The sequence below is a fragment of the Ambystoma mexicanum genome, chromosome 12 (genome assembly GCF_040938575.1).
Source record: "Ambystoma mexicanum isolate Mex_15411 chromosome 12, UKY_AmexF1_1, whole genome shotgun sequence".
Lineage (NCBI taxonomy): Eukaryota > Metazoa > Chordata > Amphibia > Caudata > Ambystomatidae > Ambystoma > Ambystoma mexicanum.
This window is the reverse complement of record NC_090936.1, coordinates 1,098,874,486-1,098,899,053: the sequence shown is the minus strand read 5'-3', so window position 1 is coordinate 1,098,899,053 and position 24,568 is coordinate 1,098,874,486. Positions and strand designations below refer to the sequence as shown.

At 45.9% G+C, this 24,568-nt stretch overlaps 1 protein-coding gene across 1 annotated transcript in view; it reads right to left on the bottom strand.

Annotated features, from left to right (window-relative positions):
* FBH1 (F-box DNA helicase 1) overlaps window positions 1-24,568 on the bottom strand; it is a 1,469,681-nt gene that overhangs the window by 297,781 nt on the left and 1,147,332 nt on the right. Inside the window, exon 17 of the mRNA XM_069629653.1 lies at window positions 7,972-8,172. Coding sequence (XP_069485754.1) covers window positions 7,972-8,172 — 201 coding nt within the window. The remainder of the gene's footprint in view (window positions 1-7,971; window positions 8,173-24,568) is intronic.

The window sequence follows — 24,568 nt, the reverse complement described above, 5'->3', positions numbered from 1 at the left end:
GGACACTGCCGAAATCCACTGATGGCAGTACAGCATTCCAGGACATGGGAGATCAAGCAGTGGATCCCTAGAGGTTGTCTTTGAAAATACTGTTCTCTCAGCTGCAGTCCTCTGGCTTTTCTCAATACTCGTTTCAGAATAATGACTTCCGTCGGCAAGTGATCAGGAAGGCTGCAGACCCTCACCACCTATTCAAAATCTGGGTTGTCCTAGCCCACCAATGGGGAGACTCTGCATCAGTCAAACGGGTAGTGGCTGTGCAGTCATGCAGAGCCACCTAACCCCTTTTGCACCTAGAAAGACTTGTGTACAGGCGCGTTATAAATGCAACATCATATCATAACCCCACACCTGCTGAACTGAAATCCGCTGGGAGAAATGGGGATTGGGAGCAGAGACTCCCATTCCCAGTTATAAACAGTTCTAATCACACAAAGCACAGACCGCAAATCCAAGGCTCGATACTAGGAAAGTGCAGGAAAACCGTTGTAAAACATGGTTCACTGCCATCAGCCTGTTCTATGCACATCGAAAAGTATAGGAAATGTTGCCAGTGAGATGAGGTCAGTAACCTGACCCTGTCCCAAGTGGTTAGGAACCCTTTTCAGCCTGTGGTGGGATGCCTACTAGAGTGGAAGGCATAGTCAATTCTACCCCAAAGGGGGTTGGTGACAGTTGGGAGGGCCCCAATTCCTGCTCCTGTTTGTATCTGGAGAGTGCCCATTTGCATCACCCCATGCTTCTAAAAACACATGCTCGCCAAGGTTTCTCTCTTTTTCAGACCCAGTGTGAAGATCACCACAGAAGACCAGCAGCGCGATCAGAGCCTACCAGCATTCCACATGACCAACATTCCAGTTCAGGAGCCACCCTCTTTGGGACTAGGGAGGTGGATCTGCTATGCTTTACACCCCCTTAAGGGACAGGGAAAGCAGGATCCCTCCGGAGGTGACTCCCCCCACCCCCAAGGGAAGGAAAATCCCCAGAAAGGGGCATCAGTCACCATACCTCCTGTTAAAAAGCAGGTTCCAGGCCATTTAAGATTTCTTCAGGTAAGTTTATTTCCAAGTTCTTAGTTACATATCCACATGAAGACATAAAGGACATAAGCTGTGACAACACCGGCTCCCATCACCCAGGGCCAGCCAGCTGTAACCGCCTCTACACAGAACACTTACTCAGAATATTCCATCATCCACACATAAACATTACACATGACATCTCAAGCTACCTCACCTCAGACAGGCACAATACAACACACCTCCCTCCTTTACTAAACATACATGCACAGAACAAGTCACATACCAGAACAACACAACTACCACCTTCCAAGATATACGCACACGTAACACTCAACTGGCAGACAGACACTTCCACGGCCAAACCCAACCATCAAAACATCATACCCTGATAAACTACATTCCATGTACTGTTAGGCGGAAACCTGTGCAGTTCCCTCTGGGACATCTGCAAAAGATTTAGGACTACAGGCATTGGCGGTGAACCCACTTGGTAGCAGTCTGCACCACACAGATTCACGTGGTAGCTGTGGCTGAGCAGTCAGACTTCTCTCAAGAAAAGTTGAGCAGTATGTGGAGTATACAAAATAGGGCAATTCTTCACAGCAAGACAAGCAAACACGCAACAAGGCTTAGTGTAAAGATATTAAGGCATTTATTTATAACAGAACATCTATGAAAACCACTAAGGCAAATCACGGCAAACAAATCAAACTCAATTACTCTACGGAGTCGAAAACGATCAATCCCCCTAGCAATATTTCGACAACTCTAGGTTCTACCGGTATCACTTATTTTCAGACAGAGGTGTATACCTCAACCCAGATGGCACTCGAATATTAGTTAGGACGGGAGAGAAAAAGATAGGCAGGTCATGAAATCAACACAGTTCAATCCTACGCGGATAAAATGCAAAGCAAGAAGGCAAGAATCACAATAGATCGTAAAGTTCAGAGGCCAGGCCCACTCGGAGAGAGGCAAGGCGCTATGTCCCAAAAAGTCTCTAGTGGAGATGCATTCAAGTCTGTATAGCAAATTGTTATCGGCAGGTTGAACCAGTTCAGAACAAAGGATGAGAAAAGCTTGGAGGCGACCCAACGGAACAGAGAGGATTAAGACACCTCACTCGAACCGATCGAAAGGGAAGCCAGGCGGACACGGTACCTTGTTGTGGAGGGCAGCTCCGGCGGGGGCAGTTGTTCCTGGTGGTGGATGCACGGCAGGTCTTTGCCAAGAGTAGAGATGATCTCGTCGTCGAAGAAAATGAAGTCCGGTGCACCACCAGGGAAGAGGCCAGCCACGGAGTGCTCCGTCACAAGGCACCACCTTTTAGTCGCGGTTCAGGGGTAGTGGCTATCCGATTGCCGGGGTGCTCTGCACGGACAATTCGACCACTGCGTCCTGAGGTGAATAAAAAGCAAAGGGGACTGGTTGTTCCCACCAGCCAGGGGAAGAGACTCTCCGGCAGGGAGATCTCCTCTGTCGTCGGGAAGTGGTGAGTCGGTTCCGCAGGGCTCCACCGGAGGTGTCGTCGTGCAGGTCGGCTCAGCGTTACCCTCGTCGGATTCTTAGGTCCTGTGGCGACTTCTCAAGATCCAGTCCCAAAAGCCCTGGTTTTATGCAGAAAACCCCCATTCATTCAGCCTAGCTGTCAATCAACACACGCTAAGTGGTGAGCGGGCCAATCACTCCAGAAGGCGACCTGAGTTGGCAAGGCAACTCGGTCCAGGGTGCCTAAAACCCCCTCCCACACCCCTGAGGTAACCCAGACAGAATGGCACCACTTTGGAGGGTCTCTGTACAGAGGCCCGCCAAAAGTGGAACAAAGGGCTCAACCTTTGGTTTAGGAGTCACAGAGACGAACACAGACGCCATTTTACAAACCGAGTTCTGGCAGAAAATACCATCCGATAAACTTATTTACGATAAGTAGATCGGTGGTACGTTAGAGATTAACAAGAAAAAGTATCAATCTCCAACAATGGGACGAATCCCATAGGGTTATGCTCGGGGTCGAACATAACAAGTAGTTTCCACTGCCACCAGCCAAAACTCGACGAGGGGGGACGGGACAGTGCCCCCTCGAGTAACAGGTCTAGGAGTAATCGAATTACCCCTACTAATACGTCCACAATAAGATGGTTTGTACTAGTCCTGTTAGTAAATTTAGGTCTAGTAAAGCCAATGGTGACTTTACATGCCCGGGGAGACAGTAGTCAGTCCCCGGGTATGGAGTCTATGGTGGGGGTCTGCTAGGACGCCCCAGTGTTACGGCACGTAGGGTGCGATGTAACACACATAGAAAAACATATTAGACCCTATGGAGTAAAAGACCCCATAGCCCATCGAACATATTGACATTTCAAAGGAATTACACACATACATGTCCAAGAGTTGGAGAAAAGAGTCCCACTCTTGGCAGGATGGAAAAAACAAACTCCAGAAATCCAGCAAAGCTGCTGGGGGACTCACTAGGTTAGGAAATTCAGCCTAAACAGAGAATTCTCCCTAACATGTACCAATAACAAAAATACTGTCATCCATCGGCCTGTTCCTGCCACAAACAAGCAACTGGGCTCTCACCCCAGGACCTGGCCAACCCTGAAACTGGGCTACTTCACCTACATTCCTGAACAACCACAAGACTGCTACACCTCCTACCACCTGCCCCCGCCTACAACAACGCGGGTGTCCAGGCTGCCACCCTGGTACCCCAGCAGGCCTCTAGACTGCCACTCTAGAGAACTGAGACCTCAAAGCCTCCAAAAAGACAATCACAACCTCACTCCAACAGGGATTCACAAAGTGGAAACATACAACATCACTGAGATCACAAACACCCGTGGTCTTAATACCATACTCATTACACCAGACCAGGATGTACAAGCCTTCCAAACACATTGGGAGTGGTGGCCATGCACTCCCAATGCCAACATCAATGACTGGTAAAAACTAAACGGTCTTATAGCAAGGAAAACATCCTAACCCAAAACAAGCTGTTGAACCCATGGATACAACGAAATCCACAATAAATACCACAAGTAACATAGAAAACAATTTACTCATCATCTCAGGACTTACCACACTCAATACCGACGGGTCATTACCAGGCGTCCCCAGCTGCCCCTTTACCACCAGCTACCTACTGTCCAGTGTGATGAGAAGGATAAAAAAAAAACCTAGAGGAGGCGCTACCTCCCTCACAGAACAACCTCATCGCTGTTCAACCTTTACCGGAATCAGGTAACCCCTATAACCAGACCAAACCCCTCACATGAACTTAGAAAATCCTAACATCCTTAATTGAAAGAGTCGAGGCGCTACCTCACTCTAGAACAATCGCATGGGTTTCAACTTTTACCACGACAGGTAACTACCGAAACCAAAACAATGTAAGGAAAGCTATATATCCCACTGACATCACCCAATTAATTCAAACCATGCATTTCACACTGCAACATTTCCATGCTGAATGTGAGTCCACCCAATACCCAACACTCACTGCCTCTCTCCAACCTATCTGAGTCAGATTCATCATAACATGCATTCCAAAATCATAGAATGCTGCAACCATATGCTTTAAACAATACATAAACCGCATTGAAAACATTTGCGTTGTGCACATTTGAATACAAAACAATGTTGCTCATAGTAAGTAAAATCCCCAAAACTAACACTTTTATGAACTAAAACATCCATAGCCATTTGTAGGCTCTTAAGCGAACCTATGAGTCCATAGCCATTTACACAGGCTCTACTGACATGTGCAATATAGCAGAAAATCCTCAAAATGATTAAAGCTATCACACTCATACACATACCAACATCTTACACTAACAGCAACGATTTGTGCACATTAGTGTCCATGTGCCATGGTGCTTGGCACTCGAAACCTGCAATTCCTCAAAAGAATTATGCTAAATACTCTTCAATACAACATATTACCACACTATATTGTCACCGTTTCACTTACCCATTTACATAACAGAACAGCACCGTTTAAGATGCATGTATATCTTCTATAAACACAAACTAATTTGCATCCTTGTAGTGCCCCCATTCTACAGATCACATTGCACCAAGGCACTCACCATCCTGCACATGCAAAATGCTCCGTCAGTTTTAAATAAGTATATTAAAGTTCCAAACTACCCAACATTATGGCTGTTACTCCCTGCACAAGCATATAACCCCCATACTGTCAAGACCTAAAAATGTCACCTTATTTGTTGGCCGCTACCTGTCGCCTCACTAACTGAGACAGAGCGGCATGGCAGCATCACAATCCACCGAAAATGTCTCTTTTGCCAAGCAGAGACCACAGTATTTGCACCTAAACAAACCATGTCTCTTGGATCTGATTCGTATTACAGTGTTCCCATGTTCTAAGCATTGTTCATTCCTGCCTTAATATAGCTGCATACATATTTTGCTTCCTTCCTTCTAAGACACATGTCTTGCCAAAAATCAGATTCCTTAAAGTACTTTCCCTTTTACATCCTCAGGGCAAACAGCACTTATAATACGAAGCTCTAACAATAGCACATTCCAAAGAACATTCTAAGCTTCACCATCTCACCCTGCTGCATATGTGACATCATCAGTTACTACTGCTCAGCAGGGCTATGCAGAGCTTCATAGGCCAACGGTTGTTCACTTCCCAGGAGACCTCGCCACAAAAGGCTCATAAATCAACAGAGTTTCAGACAGCCAAAAACATGATGTGCACGATAAGCACAGTACGGTGCTGCCAGGCTCCCATAACTTCAAAGCCTGCAATTGTCTCGTGAGAAGGACACTGTTTAAAACAACAGCTCCCCATTGCTATGAGTGCACAAGACATGGGAGTGACGTGTAGCCAGGCAAACAGTCCTCCTTGTTCATGTCAAATTCACGTCAATTTCCCAGTATTGCCAGTATTATCTTTCACCTGCTGGTCCAGCGCCATCTCCAGCCCCTAGGGCAGAGCTCTGCCTCCTACTTAGGAGCTGCCCATCCAAAAAGGGGCCTCTTTCTTGGACTTCCCCTGAACCCTGGGACGCAGTCCTCCTTCCTGCTCCTGGAGCTGATCCCTCTGCAATGGGGCCCAATTCCTGTTATGCCCCTGCACTCTGGGGAGCCATGTCAGGGCTTCTTCCTGAAGACTCCCTGGGGCCCAGCTTGCCCACTACTTATGTGCGCCGGTCCCACCAAAGATGGGGCTTTAATCCTCCGGCTCCCCCTGCACCCTGGGTGATGGGACACAGTTTTTTGGGGGCGGTGTTGTCCTTCTCCAGAAACTTGTCCTTCCTGCACCCCCCTCAGCAGGGTCCTCAGTCCATCAGCTTGTGGCATGTAGGTTACCAAAGACCGACTCGTCGCCATTGTTAAAAAGCAGGTTCCAGGCTCTTTAAGATTTCTTCAGGTAAGTTTATTTCCAAGTTCTTAGTTACATATCCACATGAAGACATAAAGGACATAAGCTGTGTCAACACCGGCTCCCATCACCCAGTGCCAGCCAGCTGTAACCGCCTCTACACAGAACACTCACTCAGAATATTCCATCATCCACACATAAACATTCCACATGACATCTCAAGCTACCTCACCTCAGACAGGCACAATACAACACCTCCCCCCAACAACTAAGACCTTTGTTAGATATGTGGGAGATGAGATCTATAATAATCCTAAATTCTCATTTGTCATAGCTGGCTTGGTTTCTGACTCCAACTATTCCCAGTCCTCCTGGGAGAGAACTGAGTGCACCTGCCCACAGGAAGAGTGTCAGTTAAGGAACCAATCAGCAGTGCCGTTGGAAGAGCTTGCAAAGCTGAAGTGAGTCGGATAGCCCAGAGGAGGGGCAGGTGGGCAGAGAGAAGCATGCCAGTCTCAGCATACCAACCCGCCGTCTGGGCTGTGGGAAGGCAGCAGCGCATACCAGACAAGTAGCCAGGATAGTCTGGCTCAGTGGAAAAGAATGAGCAATCTCGGAGCACCAAGGTACAGGCCTGAGGGGAAGTTGAATTCGTCCTGCATGAAGCAAGCAGGAGACGGGAAGTGCCAACGGCCGATGCTGAGGCCTTGTGCCAGACAGACTCTGTGCTCCTCGCAAGGAGCACGGCACAGCAGAAGAAGGTACACAGTGGCTCCAAGGAAACCCGGGAGGTGGGCAGTAAAGTGAGGAAGAAGAAAGAGGGCCCCAAAGTGGATAGATGACATGAAAGCCCCCAAGGTGGAGCAAGCTCTTCGAAGCCTCAAGGCGGGGAGAGCACTAAGAAGCCTCAAAGCGGGGAGAACACAGAGAACCCAAAGGTGGGCAGAAGAGTGCTGTATACAGTGGTGAGTAAACGGAAAAGCGTTTTCTGTTTCACATAAAACTATGTCTAATGTGCACTGACACAGGAAGCTAAAGATCATTTGTATCCGGTCCCATTACAACCCTTAATCTTAAAATTGAGGACAGCACAGATGAGGACTATTTTTGTCTGCAAACGCTGCAAGCTATGTAGGAACATTTGGGATTCGAATGCCGTTTTATCCATCAGCATGGAGTCCAGGGCTGTTAGCTCCTGGTGGAATGTTGACCCTCTAGTTCATTATTATAACGCTGTGTACAGACCTTAGAGAATGGAGAAAGCTGGAGCAGGATTGTGCCATGCCCTAGTAGACGTTTTATTATTGTGCAATATAAAATTAACTTGACAACTTCTTTGAATTGACATTTTGAATTTAGGCTAACCATGAATTTGGAAACATGAAAATAAAAGTTTAAAAAAATAATACGTAAATAAAAGTATTCCCTACTAAGTGAATCAAAGTGTCATCATCTGGAAGAGCTAAGTTTCACAAATAGTCCTTGATGACACTGTCTTTTTGCATTACTCATATTTGTAGCCAGAAAATATCATAATAGTATTCAAATAATCTTTGCACACATGAGCTTACATCCTTTTTTTCAGTGATTTCTTACCTGAAAAAGTAGGGTCGCTTGTATGACAGTTGTACAGTCGGCTCACTAGCTCCGGGATCCGGATATTGAATTTCTCGACAACAGCAATTTTGCCCTCAAGCTCTTTATCCTCTGATGCTGTTGCATACTTTTTTAAAGAAGCAAAGCCATTTTCTTTTTTTGACCACATTCTGATAAAGGAATCTTTGATCTGAAGACATTCTGCGGAGTCAAACAGTGACAGCAACATGAATCAGGACCAAAACCACAAGTATTTGGCATACATTTTGGTTTAAATGATGAACTACCCTCCAAAAACTCCATAACAGTGGGGATGGAAAATGAAGAGTCCTGTTTGATGGTCCTCATGAAGACTGAAACAGTGGCTAGTTACACCTTAACAGGGCCAATCTTAAGATCCCCTTCGGCCACAGACAGCAGAAAATCCAGGACGAACGAGGTTGGACAGGGAAGAGTCCAGAACCCTTTTTTTTATCATCACCATGAAACAACTTGATCTTGTGGTTGTCACTAGAGGCAAAGAGATCCAGAGAGCCCCAAATAGGTGAATTTACTGGCAATTTACTGACAAAGTTCCCACATGGTAGACGATCACTTGCTCACGGCATCCATTACAGCATTATTTGTCCCAGCCAAATGGGCTGCTGATAGGAAGACATCATTTTCCAGACCCCAGAACCACAGTTACGTTGCATCACTGGACAGAGAGAGCAAAACTAAACCACATCTTGTTGCAGGAAAGCAATGTCACTGGGTTGTACGTCATAACATTGACTCACTTGTCATGAATTTTAGCTGAGCTGGAAGAAAATATATTCATGAGATATGAGCATTTTCACAAAACGTGTAGCACTATTACATATTTAGGGAGCACATGGAATGATTAATCCTTTGCTGTCATCTGAGCAAACTAGGCTTGGAGCTGGGCTACATTTGTTTATTGTACACAAGAGAACTCTGTTCTCTTGTGTACAATATAGGATAAGAATATAGGCTCTGAGTTGGGACCCAGTGGCTGTTACGTTTATGTAAATAGACCCCAATGTTTCTGTAAATAATAAACAATGTTCAGGGGTGATCTCCAAGCTACTGAATGTACTCTTAACATGGAGGCAAAGATCAGGTATTCTAGGAGATTTAGGAGGACAGGCCTTAAGTCTTGTGATGCTTGGGGAATAGGATGTTCCATATTCTTTCAGAATATGTGAACATATTCTCGGGAAACATGTTTGATTATCTCTGGAATTATGTTTTGGAAGCCAGTGGAATATGAAACAAAAAATCTAGAAGATATACAAAGACAGATTCTGGGAGGAGTTGAGGGAGTGCTGTTCATGATCATCACGGAGTGCTGTCTGGGGCAGAACTGAGCTGAGGACACAAGCAGGTTAGCTGTCTCCATTGTGGTTTATGGGGAGGGAAGGGTTCTTTTTGCTCCTTTTTCTGACATGGATTTCTCCAGCCCTAAAATTGGATTTTTGATTGCAGAGGCTTAAAAAGCGTCACCTTTTGACTTTTTGAGAGAACTATCCTTTTTCATTGAGCTGCATATGGAAGCACTGGTTGGTTAATCATAGCAGCTCACCACCATTGAACAATCTTGTTTGGATGGGGCTTATGTTTACATCATGGTTAATCCAATTGACACCAAATTTCATTTAAGGCTTTTACTATAGACATTAGAGACTACGATGATTTTTGTTTCGTGGCATTTCAATTGATTTGATATTTTGAAGATCTTTCGTGATTTTTGGGAAGCCTCCCTCCATCTTTAGACTGTCCGCTTTCAACTCGCTACTGTTACGTGGAATGGTGCGAGTATGGGAGGTAGGTTTTACCTGGTTTGATATCAAACTGAGAAAGGGAAGGTATTAAAGGCATGGCATTGTAACAGACAATTCAATTAAGGGGTCATTAATATGCATGAGGCGTTACTAATAAAGCTTCACATAGATGACTGATTACCTATAAGTAGGGATATGGGCTATAACATGATATAAGTGTGTGCATCAATAACCTTTATTATATTGACCGTGATATGTGTAATCACAATGATAATTGCAATTTTTTCTTATGATAAGAAATTACCTTTGCGGGAGGGTATGAGAGCATTAATTGGGTGTTATTTAATGAGGATCTTTTCATGAACATACATACATGTGCTTTGAGTGTATCTAGGGGGTGTTGTGAAGTGACTTGGAGTGGGTCATGGAACCTGGAATGCAGGGGCTGGGGGGAATGTTTATCCATGTTGTTTTATCAAGGTTCTGTTGAATTCAGTTGGAGAGCTGTAACACAGTGCGGAGGCTTTGCTGGGGTTGTTACCAGAAATCTTAATAAACTCTCCAATAAAGCACTCATGTGTCATAACTGTGCTTTATATCAATGGTGACGAGCTGATGGAATGGAAAACAGGAACTAACAACCCCCAGCGTGAGAAACCTACCCACAAGCCGTGTCTTCTAGATGGTGGGTGATCAAGGGCTTCTGACAATCTGGCTGTGGGCTGTTGCTGTGCCCACCCTCCTGCGTGAGTGACCGCGCCTCCAGAGATCAAGTCTCCCAGACGACCGAAGCACAGCTGTTCTGCGGTCCAATATTAAGGTGGGCAGTGCAATTGCAACCAATCAAAAGCGTCCACTGCCGGTATTTCTGCGCATTTAGGGCACCCACTGAGTCGCATCCCAGGCTGTGACTAAATTAATTTGGGCCCTAATGGTAGTACAAGGGAATCATCACAGGCACCTGTGTGCCCGCCACAGTGCAAGATGTAAAATACCAGCGCAAGCGTATGCGCGAAGCCCTTCCACATGAAAGAAAAGGACTTAAAGACGTTCCATGGCGTGCTGTGGCCATATTTGTTACTTCTCATTGCTGTGACAATACACCCTTCCGAAAGGCGTATTGTTGTGAGCCGACGAAGGTTTACGATACGATACATTCAGCGCGCTCCATGTTAGGCAGAATCCTGTGCAGTTCCCTTGGGGACCACTGCAAGAAGATTAAGACTACAGGAGTAAGCAGTAAACCCAATTGGTAGCAGTCTGTACCACCCAGATTTACCTGGTAGCTGTGGCTGAGCAGTCAGACTTCTCTCAAGAAGAGTAGGGCAGTATACAGAGGATACACAATAGGGCTAAAAACACAGTAGAGCAAGCAAACACTGAGCTTGGTATCAAAAATGACAATGCATTACTTACCGTAAAAGCATTTCTGATGGTTGTATCTGCTTAGATTCACATGCTGTGCATAGTCCGACATCCAGTGGTCACTGCAGAGTATTGCATTTTGTTTTTCGTAGTCGAAAAGGGACGTCAAAAAGGCGTGTCTGAAACACTATCCCTATAGTGACGTGCGTTGTACCCACAATCCCTCACGCGTCGAGGTCCCTCTGTTTGTATTTTTCTGCCCTGAGGGAGCCTTCTAGACGTGAGTGAGTACAGAAAAGAGAGATATAAAAGGAAGTCTATGTTCCTTCCATCCGAGCGGGGAGGAAGGGTGGGCGCATGTGAATCTAAGCAGATACAACCATCAGAAATGCTTTTACGGTAAGTAATGCATTGTCTTCCGATGTTTGTTAATCTGCTTAGAATCACATGCTGTGCATAGACTAGCGAGCAGTACCCCGAGTTGGCGGTGGGTTATGAGAAGGAACAGTAGAGAAAATATGTCTTAATACTGCCTGTCCCACCTGGGAGTCAGATCTAGAGTGTGCATCAAGACAGTAGTGTTTTGTAAAGGTGTGCACAGAACTCCAGGTAGCCGCTTTGCAGATGGACTCAAGGGGAACATTTGCAATGAATGCTATGGACGCCCCTGTGCCTCGAGTAGAATGTGCTCTTGGCCTAAAGGGCAGTTCTCTCTTAGCAAGAGTATAGCAGAGAGTGATGCATTGAACAATCCATCTAGAAATAGTGGACTTTGAAACTGCATCCCCTTCTCTTCCTGCTGCCACCGAGACGAAGAACTGATTAGTCTTCCTCAGTGGTCTGGTACTTTCCATGTAGAACATGACCGCTCTGCGCACATCTAGTGTGTGCAGAGTCCTTTCTCCCAAGTTGGAAGGATTTTGAAAGAACGCTGGTAGTTCTATAGACTGGTTTACCTGGAATTTTGAGATGAATTTCGGAGCAAACCTTGGGCGAGTGCGTAGAACCACCTTATCTCTGTGAACTGTAACGAAGGGGTCTAGAACAGAAAGAGCCTGAAGTTCACTTACTCACCTGATGGAGGTGATAGCTATTAAAAAAGCAGTCTTAATAGTGAGGTGTTTAAGAGATGCTTTGTGCATGGGTTCGAATGGTGAGCCCATGAGTCTGGTAAGTACCACATTAAGGTCCCATCCGGGAGCTGGGTCAGTTATCGGGGGGTGTATTCTCTTTACTCCCTCCATGAAGGCCTTTATAACAGGGATCTTCCACCACGACACCTTGAGTTGGGAAGTGGTGTATGCAGAAAATGCCGCTAGGTGGACTTTAATGGAATTGAACACTAGACCTGAATCCAATAGGTGGGTCAGGTATAGAACAATATGTGTGGGAGAGCAGTCAATCGGGTTGATGCTCTTACCCCTGCACCAGATGACAAACCTTTTCCATTTGCTAGAATAGCAGTGGCGAGTGTTAGGTTTTCTGGCTTCTTTGAGGATGTCCATGCATCTCTGCGGGAGCTGTAGATGTCCGAATTCTATGATCTCAGGAGCCAAGCTGCTAAGTTCATGTTCTGGGGGCATGGATGCAGGGTCCTGCCCTTGTCTTGTGACAGCATGTTGTATGGGCAGGGGAGTTTAACTGGGGGAGATAGAGACATCTCCATCAAGTGAGCGAACCATGGCTGTCGGGCCCACATTGGGGCCACCAGTATCATGGTTACTTGTTCCTGGTGCATCTTGTGCACCACCTTGTTGAGAAGGGGAGTCGGGGGAAAAGCGTAAACAAATTTCCCTGACCATTGTATCTACAGACCGTTCCCCTTGGATTGGTTCTGGGGGTACCTGGAGGCGTAACTTAGGCATTGTGAGTTCTCCAGGGTTGCAAACAGGTCTATTTCTGGGAATCCCCATTGTGTGAAGACATCGAAGACGATGTCTTCGTGCAGTCGCCATTCCTACTCTTCGGGCAGGGGGAAATCTCTGCTGAGTTTGTCCGCCAGCAGATTGAGTTCCCCTGGTACATGTTGTGACAGTAGGAACATGTCTTGTTTGAGAGCCCACTTCCATATATTTTGGGCCAGTTTGGACAGTCCTGGAGAGTGGGTTCCCCCTGCTTGTTGATGTAATACATGGCTGTGGTGCTGTCTGTAAGGACCATCACTGTCCTGCCTTGTAGGTGTTCCTGGAAGGCTTTTAGCGCCTTGAACACTGCTAGTAGCTCCAGAAGATTGATGTGTTTGGATGCTACGTTCGGAGTCCACACTCCGTGAGCAGTCTGATGGGATAGGTGAGCCCCCCATCCTGTGAGGGATGCGTCTGTGGTTAGAGTGGCTTCCGCAGCGGGTGTGGCAAAGGGTTTCCCTTTTCCCAGGTTTTCCTTTGTCCACCACCGTAGCGAGAGAACCAAGGCCTGCGAGACTACAACTAGATCGTCCCATAGTCCGCTGGCCTGACACCACTGGCTGTTGAGCCACTCTTGCATTGGGCGCATGCGCAGGCGCGCGTGAGGTACCAAATAAATACACAACGCCATCATGCCTAGCAAGCGCATTGCTTTGCGTACCGTCACCTCTCGACCGGTCACATATTGAGGGATCTGAAAAAGCATGTTTTGGACCCTCTCTTTGGAGGGGAAGACGAGGCCGTCCTTTGTATGAATTAGAGCCCCTAGGAATTGTTTGATTTCGCTGGGGTCTAGGCTGGACTTCTTTTCGTTGATGGAGAAGCCCAACTGGAACAAAAGGTCTACAGTCTTTTGGGTATTGGAGAAGCATGTTTCATAAGAATCCCCTGTTATGAGCCAGTCGTTGAGGTAAGGGTAAACTGGGATGGACAACCTGCGCAGGTGGGCCGCTGCCACTGCCAGCACCTTCGTGAATACCCTTGGTGCAGATGCTATGCCGAAGGGTAGCACTCTGAACTGGTAGTGTTTGCCCTCTATCATGAATCTGAGGTATTTTCTGTGCGCTGGCAACATTAAAATATGAAAGTATGCATCTTTCATGTCCAATGTTGTCATGTAATCTCCCTGTGATAGCAGTGGGATCACTTCCTGTAAGGTCACCATACGAAACTTTTGGGGTTTGATAAACTTGTTCGCTGGGCGCAGATCTAATACAGGGCGCATGGTTAGATCCTTTTTGGGTACAAGGAAGTACACTGAATAAATACCTTCCGTTACCCGAGATAGAGGCACGACCTCTATGGCTTCTTTTTCCAGCAGTTGTTGTACTTCTTGGAAAAGGATGGCAAGATGTTCCGGTGTCATGCGTCGTCCCCTCGGGGGTTTGTATGTTGGGGAACTGTTGAATTCGATGCAGTATCCGTGCTGGAAGAAAGGATGTTATCCGGCCCCCGACCGGTGTTGCATGGGAGGGGACGCGAATCTTCGCGTCACTTGGTGTTGTTGGGGGCTTGGGAGCCTCTGGGGTGGACCCCCGACCTCTTCCTTTGCCCCGGCGCTGGCCTCTTTGGCTGTACTGCCCACTATTGGTCTGGAAATTGGTGGCAGGGTACTGTTGCTGCTGGTTTTGTTGTTGGCGTTGGCCACGAAAAAAGCGTTTGTTGCCCTAGCCGCGTCTGGTAGAGGGCTTAGAGATTTGGTCAAGAGTTTTGATAGTATCTAACTCTTTTTTAGCCATTTCCAGAGCCTCATCCACTGCTTTCCCGAAGAGGTTCGAGTCTTCAACAGGTTTATTTATTAAAGACGCCTGTGTCTCCGGTTTGAACCCTGAGTTGCGCAGCCATCCGTGGCGTTTTAGGAGTATTCCCTGAACCAGGGAACGTCCCGCTGTTTCTGCAGCATCCAGAGAGTTCTTTACAATACTCTGGTTGACCTGGGTTCCTTCGCCAATAGTTGTTAGAAGGCGTGTACGTAGTGGTTCCGGCGCTTCTTCGGCGTCTTTGCGCTGTTTGGCCCACTGCGCGTCCGCATAGCTAGCGAGCAAAGAATTGTTGTTCGCAATTCTTGCCGAAAAGGCAGCCGAGGATGTAACTCTTTTTGCAAGGGCATATAACCTCTTGCCCTCCTTGTCAGGTGGTGCCTCACTGGTGAAAAGTGGTACCCCTGCCCTCTTTCTTGTACTGGTTACTACCAGGGAATCCGGAATGGAATGGCCCCTGATGTACAGCGGGTCTGAGGGTGAAGGAGTGAAAAGTTTTTCAATTCTAGGATTAACCCCTCTGATTAGTGCGGGTGTGGACAGCGAAGGGATGATTCTTCTCTTCACTGAAGCGAGGAGGGGAATGGTCTGACTGACCGGGGGTTTCTCCTTAATTACTCTTTCCACAAAGTCTAATTCAGGAGAGAGCTCCCCAGTGTCCAGTTCGAAATGTGCTGCTGCTCTGCGCAACAGGGCATTGAATGTGGGCTGATCGTCAATGGGAGACGTGTTTCTAACAGGTGAATTGTCAGGAGGATTTAGGTTCAGGACATCAGTGTCGGAATATACCGATGGGGATTGCCAGGGGTGAGAAGGTCCTTCTTCTGGATTTTCTCCGAAGCCTTCTCCTACCAAGTCTGGGCTGTCTTCCAGACCTTCCTCCTGGTTCCGTCCCTCTTCATAGTCCATAAAATCATCCTCCTCGTCAAAGTAATGTTCCTCCCCAGTGAGGTCATACACACTATGGAAGTCTGAGGCTGTGTCCTGGTGGGGATTGACCAGTCTCGGAATTTTGGCCCTGGGGTCCTCCTGAGGCCCTTCTCTTGTTCTCTTGGGAGTGGGAGGGTTCTGGGTATTCATAAGCCTCTCCATTCTTTCCATGCAGAGATGGAGCCTTTCCATGGTTTCATGGGGTACCCCTGAGCGGTCTAGCGGGGGAAAATTAGTGTCCTGTATCTGAAAACGGCTCGACCTCTCCCACAACGTCGAGGAAAGTGTCCCGTCGCCCTCCGAAAAGCCTTCAGGTGTGTTGGGGGTCCCCTCGACTGAAGGGGGTAGTCCCTGCCTTTCTTCGGGCTTTTTCGGCGTGTCTTTCGACCTCTGCGTAGCGCTCGACGTGTCTTTCGGCGTACGCTTGTGGGCGTCGGCTACCACGATCCTCGCCAAGCTCTCAGCGACTCGTTTGTCAGCGGAGGGCTGTGGTTTCGACATTACGGGTGTCGATCGCTCTACGGCGGCATGCGCTTTCTGCTGATGCGCGCCGGCCGATGATTTGGGGGCGGCGCCCTTATTTGCCGAAAACCCAGTCGCTGGTCGCGGCTGCGGTTGCGAGAGGGGCTTCGAACCCGAACGGTCCGAGGAGGCAGCCGGTGGAACCTGCGTCTCCTTGGGCGCTGATGCTCTCTTCGCCTTCGACGAAGAAGAGCCATGGGTTGTGTGCTTATGTGTGGTCTTGTGTGCGTCAATGTCGCCGGGGTGTTCATCCCCATAAGCAGGGCATGAGCCGAGCTCGTCAGGGCCGGGGACAGACGACGAAGCGCGTGAGCGCTCTTTAGGGGGGGTTTTTGACTTCCGTAGCGGAGGTCGTGTTATCACGTTCATCGTCACTGTCGGTGGTAGCAACGGTAGGTGAAGCATCGGCCATCGACATAGCGTAGGCCGCCCACCTCTTGACCCTACGGTCTTTTAGAGTCTTTGGCTTAAGAAGCCGACAAGCCGTGCAACCTTCCTCTTTGTGATCGAGGGGCAAGCAGCGGTTACACCGTGAATGCTTGTCCTTCCAAGTAAACTTGCCCTTGCAAAGCGGGCAAAACCTAAAGGGTGTCCTCTCCATAGCCGAGGCAATAAATCGTGATAGCCACCCCAAGGGAAAGGAAGGGGAAAAGGAAAGGCATTCTCAGAAAAGAACCAGAGATGTCCCACGACCCCCACTCTCCCTACTGTATATGGCCTGCGAGGCCAGGCCACGTGTTCGGCAACGCCGAAGGATCTCCTCCGCTCGTCCCCTCCGTCGAAGATCTTGCTCGGCAGAGACAGCTTCACAACAGCGTCGAGGGAGGGATCGATATGTTCTATATTAAATAGGAAAAACGACCAAAGGTCGAGGAGATGAAATCTGCAATGTCTCTCGAGGAGCTCCGCGTAAAGGCGACCAGTAGCTGGGCGGAAAAAAAAATCTGAGGGACCTCGATGCGTGAGGGATTGTGGGTACAACGCACGTCACTATAGGGATAGTGTTTCAGACACGCCTTGTCGACGTCCCTTTTCGACTACGAAAAACAAAATGCAATACTCCGCAGTGACCACTGGATGTCGGAATATGCACAGCATGTGATTCTAAGCAGATTAACAAACATCAGAAATATAATTATTTATTCAACACACACTTTAGAAAATACACTAGCACTATAAATCAAAGCAAGTTCAAACACAATCAGAAAAGTATACACACCTCCCTTAAGAATTATTAGACAGTCTAAGTCAAAACACCACTATTTGCAAAAACACATGCGAGCGCGTAACTTAGATGGCACTCCAATAATTAAGTAAAAGGGAGAGAAAGAGGCAGGTCATAAAAATAAAACAGTTCCCAACACTTTTATAAGACTAAAACAAGTTAGTGAAGGCAGAGTCTACTGTGGAGCCAAAGTTCATAGGCCAGGCCCACTTTAAATGGAGCAAGGTGAAATGTGCCCAAGATCACACAGTTTAGAAATGCATTCAAGTCTTTGTAGAAATGTTCAAAAGAGGTTGGGTTGATTCAGAAGGTAAAGTTAGAAGGTCTGGGGCCAACCCAGTTGGAAAGCCAAGGATTTAAGGGTCACATTTAGCAAACTGTAGAAAGGGAGGCCAGGTGGAACACAGTACCTTTAAAGTTGAGGAAGTTCCAGCGGTGGCAGTTGTTCCTGGCAGCGGGTGCAGTTAGTGGTTTCGACCAGGGGAAGAGAGGATCTCGTCGAGGAGGAAACTTGGAGTCGTTGCAATGCCCAGGGAAGAAACCAGCCGCGGAGTTCTTCGGTTAAAGGTGCGTTCCTGTTATTCGCGGTCACAGTGGTGAAGCTTGGCTATCCGGCCGCTGGGGTGCTTGGCACGGGCGATTCGACCAAGAGACGTCCTGGAAGGCGAATGGCGAACTGGTTGATCCCAACAGCTCAGAGGAAGAAGACTCTTTCAGCAGAAAATCTTCTCTTGTCGTCGGGAAAGTGGTGAGGTCGTTGCAGCAGGGCTCCACCGGTGGTGTTGTCGTTGCAGATGGCTCAGCTTCTCCCCTCTTTGGATTTCTTGGGTCCTGTGGCGACTTCTCAAGTTCCAGTCCCAAAAGCCCTGCTTTTATGCAGAAAAACCTCCATTCAACAGCCTAGCTGTCACTCATACATGCTAAGTGGTGAGCCGGACGGCCCACCACTGGGCCAATCAGAAAAGAGTGCGACATGAGTTAATAAGGCAAATCAGTCGAGGGTGCCAATTCCCCCACCCACACATCCTGTGGAACCCAGACAGAGTGGCACCAGTTGGAAGGCTTCTGGGAGAAACCCGCCAAAAAGTGGAACAAAGGGCCCGACCTTGGTTGGAGTTACAGAGACGGACACGAACGCCATTTTAGAAAAGAGTCCTGGAAAAAAGACCCAACCGGTGATTTAATATTAAATAAATAAACCGGCGGTATCTTTAACATTGCACCAAAAAGTGGTGCATTTAAAATCAATGGGAAAATCCCATAGGAAATATTCTGGTGGAATATTTTGCGTGGTAACCACTGCCACCAGCCAGAAACTCGACAAGGGGGGACTGGACAGTGCCCCTTTGGAAACAGACCTAGGGGCAATCGAATGAACCCCTTCCAGTACTTCCACAATATGATGGTTTGTACTGGTTCTGTTCACAATTTCGGACTAGTAAAGTCAATGGTGACTTTACATGCCCTGGGAGACAGTCAGTCCCAGGGTATGGAGTCTATGTTTGGGGGTCACTATGACACCCCTGTGTTACTGCACTGAGGGTGCTGTGTGACACACACACACTAAAAACAGATGATACCCTATGGAGTAAAAGAGCCCATAAGCACACAAATAGTCAAAGACATACCTCAAATCATGCCTAAGAGTGGGAGGAAAAGAGTCTCACTCTTAGCAGGAGAAAAAAACAAACCCCAAAAATCCAGCACAGCTGCTGGGGGACTCACTAGGTTTGGGAAATTAGCCTTATAAGAGAATTCTCCCTAACACTCCACCCTCAAGAGACATTAAACGATAGCAACACACTGCATTTTTTTTTCTCTCTCATTTAAGCTCCACACAAACAAAACGAAAAAGGGTGGAAACAAATAAAATAAATGTAATTTGTGTGCAGCAGTTAAAAGAACAGCCTCAATTGTGTTCTGACTTCGGCTTTGTAAAATGGCCATGCCAGACATGCCATGACCAGCCACTTTCATGGCATCTCCTGGCCCAATTAAAATAAAATGGAGCCAATGGAGGAAGGGCTTCCTACATTGCATAAAGGCTGCATGTGGAAACTATCTACAGACAGGAAAGTTTCTCTATTACGAATGCCAACTAATTTATGACACTTTGCCGGCCTTCGGTGAAATAGGAGATGGGGATGCTCCTAATGAGGTTAAAGTAGCATTATTGAATTAGGATAAACACTTCAACCCTAAAACCAGTACTATCCGGGAACGCTACAATTTTGGACAACGACTTCAAGAACATGGAGAAAGTGTGGAGGAATTTGTTACAGCCTTACGTCATTTGGCATTATCTTGCAAATTTGGTGAAAAGCTTGACAAAAACATTAGAGATCAATACATGATCCATTGTAACTAACAAAATAAGAGAGGAACTCTGGCTGAAATATGAACCAGCCTTAGATGAGGTCCTGGAAATTGCAAGCCGAGTTGGAAATTCACTGGCATGTGTTGCTAGATTATCAGAAGGAGAGAACAAGGATAACAAAGTTGATGTTTTAAAAGTGTCTGAGAACTGACAGAAAAAGAAGCATAAGGAGAAATCGATTAATAAAAAGAATCCTGACAACAGAGGGGTAAAGGGCAAGCAACAGAAAAGAGATGACCGAGTGTGCTTCTGTTGTGCGAGTTCATCACATTTTGCTGCCTTCCCTAACTGTCCTGGTTACAAGACTATGTACAAAGTGCAATAGAAGAGGGCATTTTGGAAAGTTGCTGTAAACATTTTAAATTTGCTCAAAACAAAGATTCTTCAGAAGATGAGGTAGAATCTACAAAAGAACAAATTACAGTGTATGCATATGTGAGTGTGAATGGGAGAGAGGCTTCTATGATGGCTGACTCATGTGCAAAGATGTCATTAATGCCTAAAGATATATTGGAGCGAGTGGTGGGAGGAAAAATGTAAGAATTGCATAGACCGGATGTAAATCCTGGTGGATATAACATGGACAAGGTAGAGTTACTAGGGTATTTTAATGCCCAGTTTGTTTTCAAGGGAAGGTGTGCGCAAGGAAAAGTATACATAGCAAAGAAGGGTGCAACACTATGGGGATGGCGTGAGCAAAAGATATCTGACCAAGTTTTGCAAGTTGGAGATGGGTCTGTGCCTGTATGGGAGAGATTTCATAAGGTTTTTGAGAGTGGCGTAGTAAAATTAAAGGGATGAGGCATCAGATAATACTCAAAAGAGGATGTAATCCCATTGCTGCAAAGTTACGATCACTGCCCTTAATTTTGAGGGATGATGTGAAGAGTGAACTTGTGAAATTGTAGAGGCAAGGTATTATTGAGAGAGCAGGAGGGGTATAATGGATTTATCCGCTTGTGATGGTGAAGAAGCCAATGGGGGAGTTGAGACTCTGTGTCGACTTGCCTGAATTGAACAAGTGTGTCATAGTGGATAGACACCTGCTGCCAAACATGAATGAGATGCTGACTTTGATTGGGAAGGGGATTGTATTTTCAAAACTAGACAAAACTAGACATGGCTTCTGCTTATCATCAGAGCTGGAAGAAGAGAGGAGGAAACTGACAGCGTTTATAACCCATGAAGGGGTTTTCCAGTTCAGAAGAATGCCATTTCGGTGTCTGCATCTTCTGTGTTTCAGAAAGTGATGGATCAATTGTTTGGTGGAATGAAGGGGTGTTTTGCTTCCAAGACGATGTACTTGTGTGCGGAGAGTGAAAATGAACATGATGAGATTCTAGAACGGGTATTGTCTATTCTAGAGAAGACCGGAGTGTCCCAGATAAGGGAGAAATGTATCTTCAAGAAGGAGAATGTCAATTGTCTGGGTCATGAGATTTCTAGTACTGGCCTAAAGCCCAAGGAGGTGATGAGCAATGCCATTCAAAAAGTTGTGAGGGCGGAAATAAAAGGGGAACTCTGGTCTTTTGTTGGTATGATTGAGTTCTATCAAAAATGTTTTACAAATTTCATGGATAAGGTGGTTGAAATGAGGAAACTCAAAGAAAAATGAAGAGTTCATCTGGAGTAATGTGTGAGAGAAATAGTTGTGTTGCACCAAAGAGGAAATTGATTTGGCAAAGGCATTGAAATGTTTTCACGCAAGAAGGAAGAGTGTTGTCACAGTGGATGCCAGTAATATTGGGTTGGGAGCAGTTTTGTCCGAGATCAAATAATTGCCCATGGTTCTCGTGTGTTAAAGGGGCCGGAAAATAATTATTCAGTACTTGTGAAGTGTTGGCCTGTCATTGGGCGGCTGAGAAATTCCAACATTTTCTGTGGGGTATGGAATGTATTATTCAAACTGACCATAAGCCTCTGAAAGCCATATTGGAATCTAAAGGTCTCAGTAAGGTGTCAAGAAGGGCTGCGAGTTGGGTAACAAGATTACAGTGTCATAGGTTTGACATGGAAGGGATACCAGGAAGTGATAATGTTCTCGCAGACCTTCTGTTGCATCTAGGAGGACAGGTGGAGGAGGAAAGTGACCTTGAGGGCGTTTCTGAAATAATCTATGTGAATTATGAGGGTATCATGCATAGAGGTGTGTGGTTGAAGGCCATGGATAAGGATATATTATATATGATAAGTCACTTATAATGTGCCTGTACACATGTGTTTCTAGACACGACACGACAATTGAGGGTACGGAGGGAGGACAAAACAAACAATCTTACTAGGCCTTGTGCCATTCAGAGCGTGCAAGTGCGTAACGCAATGTGCAGGTGTAAGGAGAAATCTTTTTTGAGTATGAAGGAACCAACTATGCCTACATATTGCCACTTTACCAGAAGTGCACCCAATTTTGAGCGGAATTGGCTGGGCCACAGAAGGCCTTTCACAATACACAGACAACACCATAAAGGTACATGTTTTGGCAATGCCATCCTATATCGGAGACAGCACGCAGGTCCTTCAGTTTTTGAATGGTCTAGACTGGAGAGATAGTTACCTAAAAGCTACATTGGATGTTACAGCATTTTATACATCAATCGATCTTGAGGTAGCCATGAGAGTGTTAGAATATACCTACCACGATTTTTTGGCATTTTACTTACAGCATGTGCAAATGATTAAAGAATTTTAAAAATGTACCCATTTGATGGTACGTACTACCTACAAAGAGAATTTCAAAGGGGTTAGCCCCGTCATTGGCTAACCTGTTCATGGCGCACTATGAAGACACTTATGCTTTGAAGAATAATGATTATGTATACAATATCATATGGAGGAGATACAGAGATGATATTGTGATCATATGGAATGGATCACAAGATCGATTCAATGATTTTACACATTACTTGAACAATAATGAATTTGGACCTGCCTTAACAAGACACTGTCACTCTAACATCACTGATTTCTTGGATTTACAGATATACATTGTGAAAGGTAAAGTGGAGACATCAACATATCAGAAAACCACAGAGGTGAATTAAACTTTACATGCTAATAGTTGTCACAGCAGATCTACTGCTAATAACATCCCTGCAGGTGAATTCTACCGGGCACGCAGGAAGTAGCAGTGTAGACAGTAACTTTGAACAAGAACACAAACTCCTGACAGACAGATTCCATACGAGAGGGTATCCGCAAAAAGTGGTTAGAATATCTCTGGACAAAATTAAAACCTTAAACAGAGCCAGTATGATATCTGCTACACTTAAGTTTATGTCTGACAAGTCAAATCGCACGGATATCATCACCCAATATTCTAAAGATTCACCTGCTCTATATAAGATCATACTAAAACATTGGCATCTTCTGTGCATGGATAAAGACCTTATGCCATTCACTGATAGCAAGGCCAGGTTTGCGTTCACAAGGGCACCAACCCTGAGGAACAAACTTTGTCCATCCCTTCTTGATACCAGTGGCAAGAACACTGGTGATGATTGTTTGAGAGCACCTAGGTGTTTTCACAAATGCGGGTCATGTAGCTTGTGCAGATATGCACATAAGGATTGTGAGGAATTTAAGTACAAAGAAGGTTCAGAGATTATCATTAAGGATGTTATTAACTACAAAACAAAACAATGAGTGTATGCGATAATATTTGCAACAAGCTACACATAGGGAGCACTATCACAGTTCAGAATACACATCAGAGAGCACCCGGTGAGTCTGAACAGCCAGGACCCTATATTACCGCTGGCTCACCACTGGCAAGAATGCCACCAAATGCACAATAGAAATTATTTAAAATTCATAGGACTGATGAAAGCCAAGTGTGACAAGCAAGAACATTAAAACGACGACGCATGGAATCAAAATGCATTTATTATTTTCGCTGTGCCACAGAGGGCCTTAATACAAGCATGAAATGAACCTATTCCTTTAAGGACAGGGGAAAGCCATCATTTCAGCCGGGCCTAATGATCTTTAAAACTGGATAATATGCAAATGTGTTTTGTTTTATACACACAGTAACACTGTGATGACTTTTGATATATAGTCTGTTCTATATCACGCCAGTCAACTATTATTTCCAAGTGTGGGTCTATATCATTAAATGATAAGGTTGGATTTTTTATTATGTACACCAGTTCATTGCTGTAATATGTTATAAATCACCACATGTTATGACAAACAATATCAATGTTAAATGAATGTGTGATCGCCCTCAGGCTTGCTACTCTAGATGCATGGAATCACAACAAAGTTCTATATATATCTTTTACGATGTTTTACGAAATTAAGAACATGATAAAAACAGGTTGTGAATGGTGCGCTCCGTTGATGCATGAGGAGCCAAGGATGTCTCCTAATCAGAGTCGAATAGAGGAGGCACCTCTTTCGCTCAAAGTACATCAGCCCATAATTGGGAGGAACACATGTCATGACCCAATATCACATTTTTTGCAAACAAGCATGCTAAACACATTTGCATACCAGTGTCATCATGTCGACAGCAGAGTTTACGTCTGTGACATCAATACACGCTGCACTTATGACATCACATGCTGTATATGTGTATATAAACACAGGAACATGGCGACTGTGTGTTCTTTGCATGCGGGCCACCAGGGTGATTCCTAGAAGGACATCTTAACCTAACTAGGTGAGCACATTGATAACATTTTGCGCTGTACTTTACAGGCTTGGGGGGTAATATTGAACATTTATAG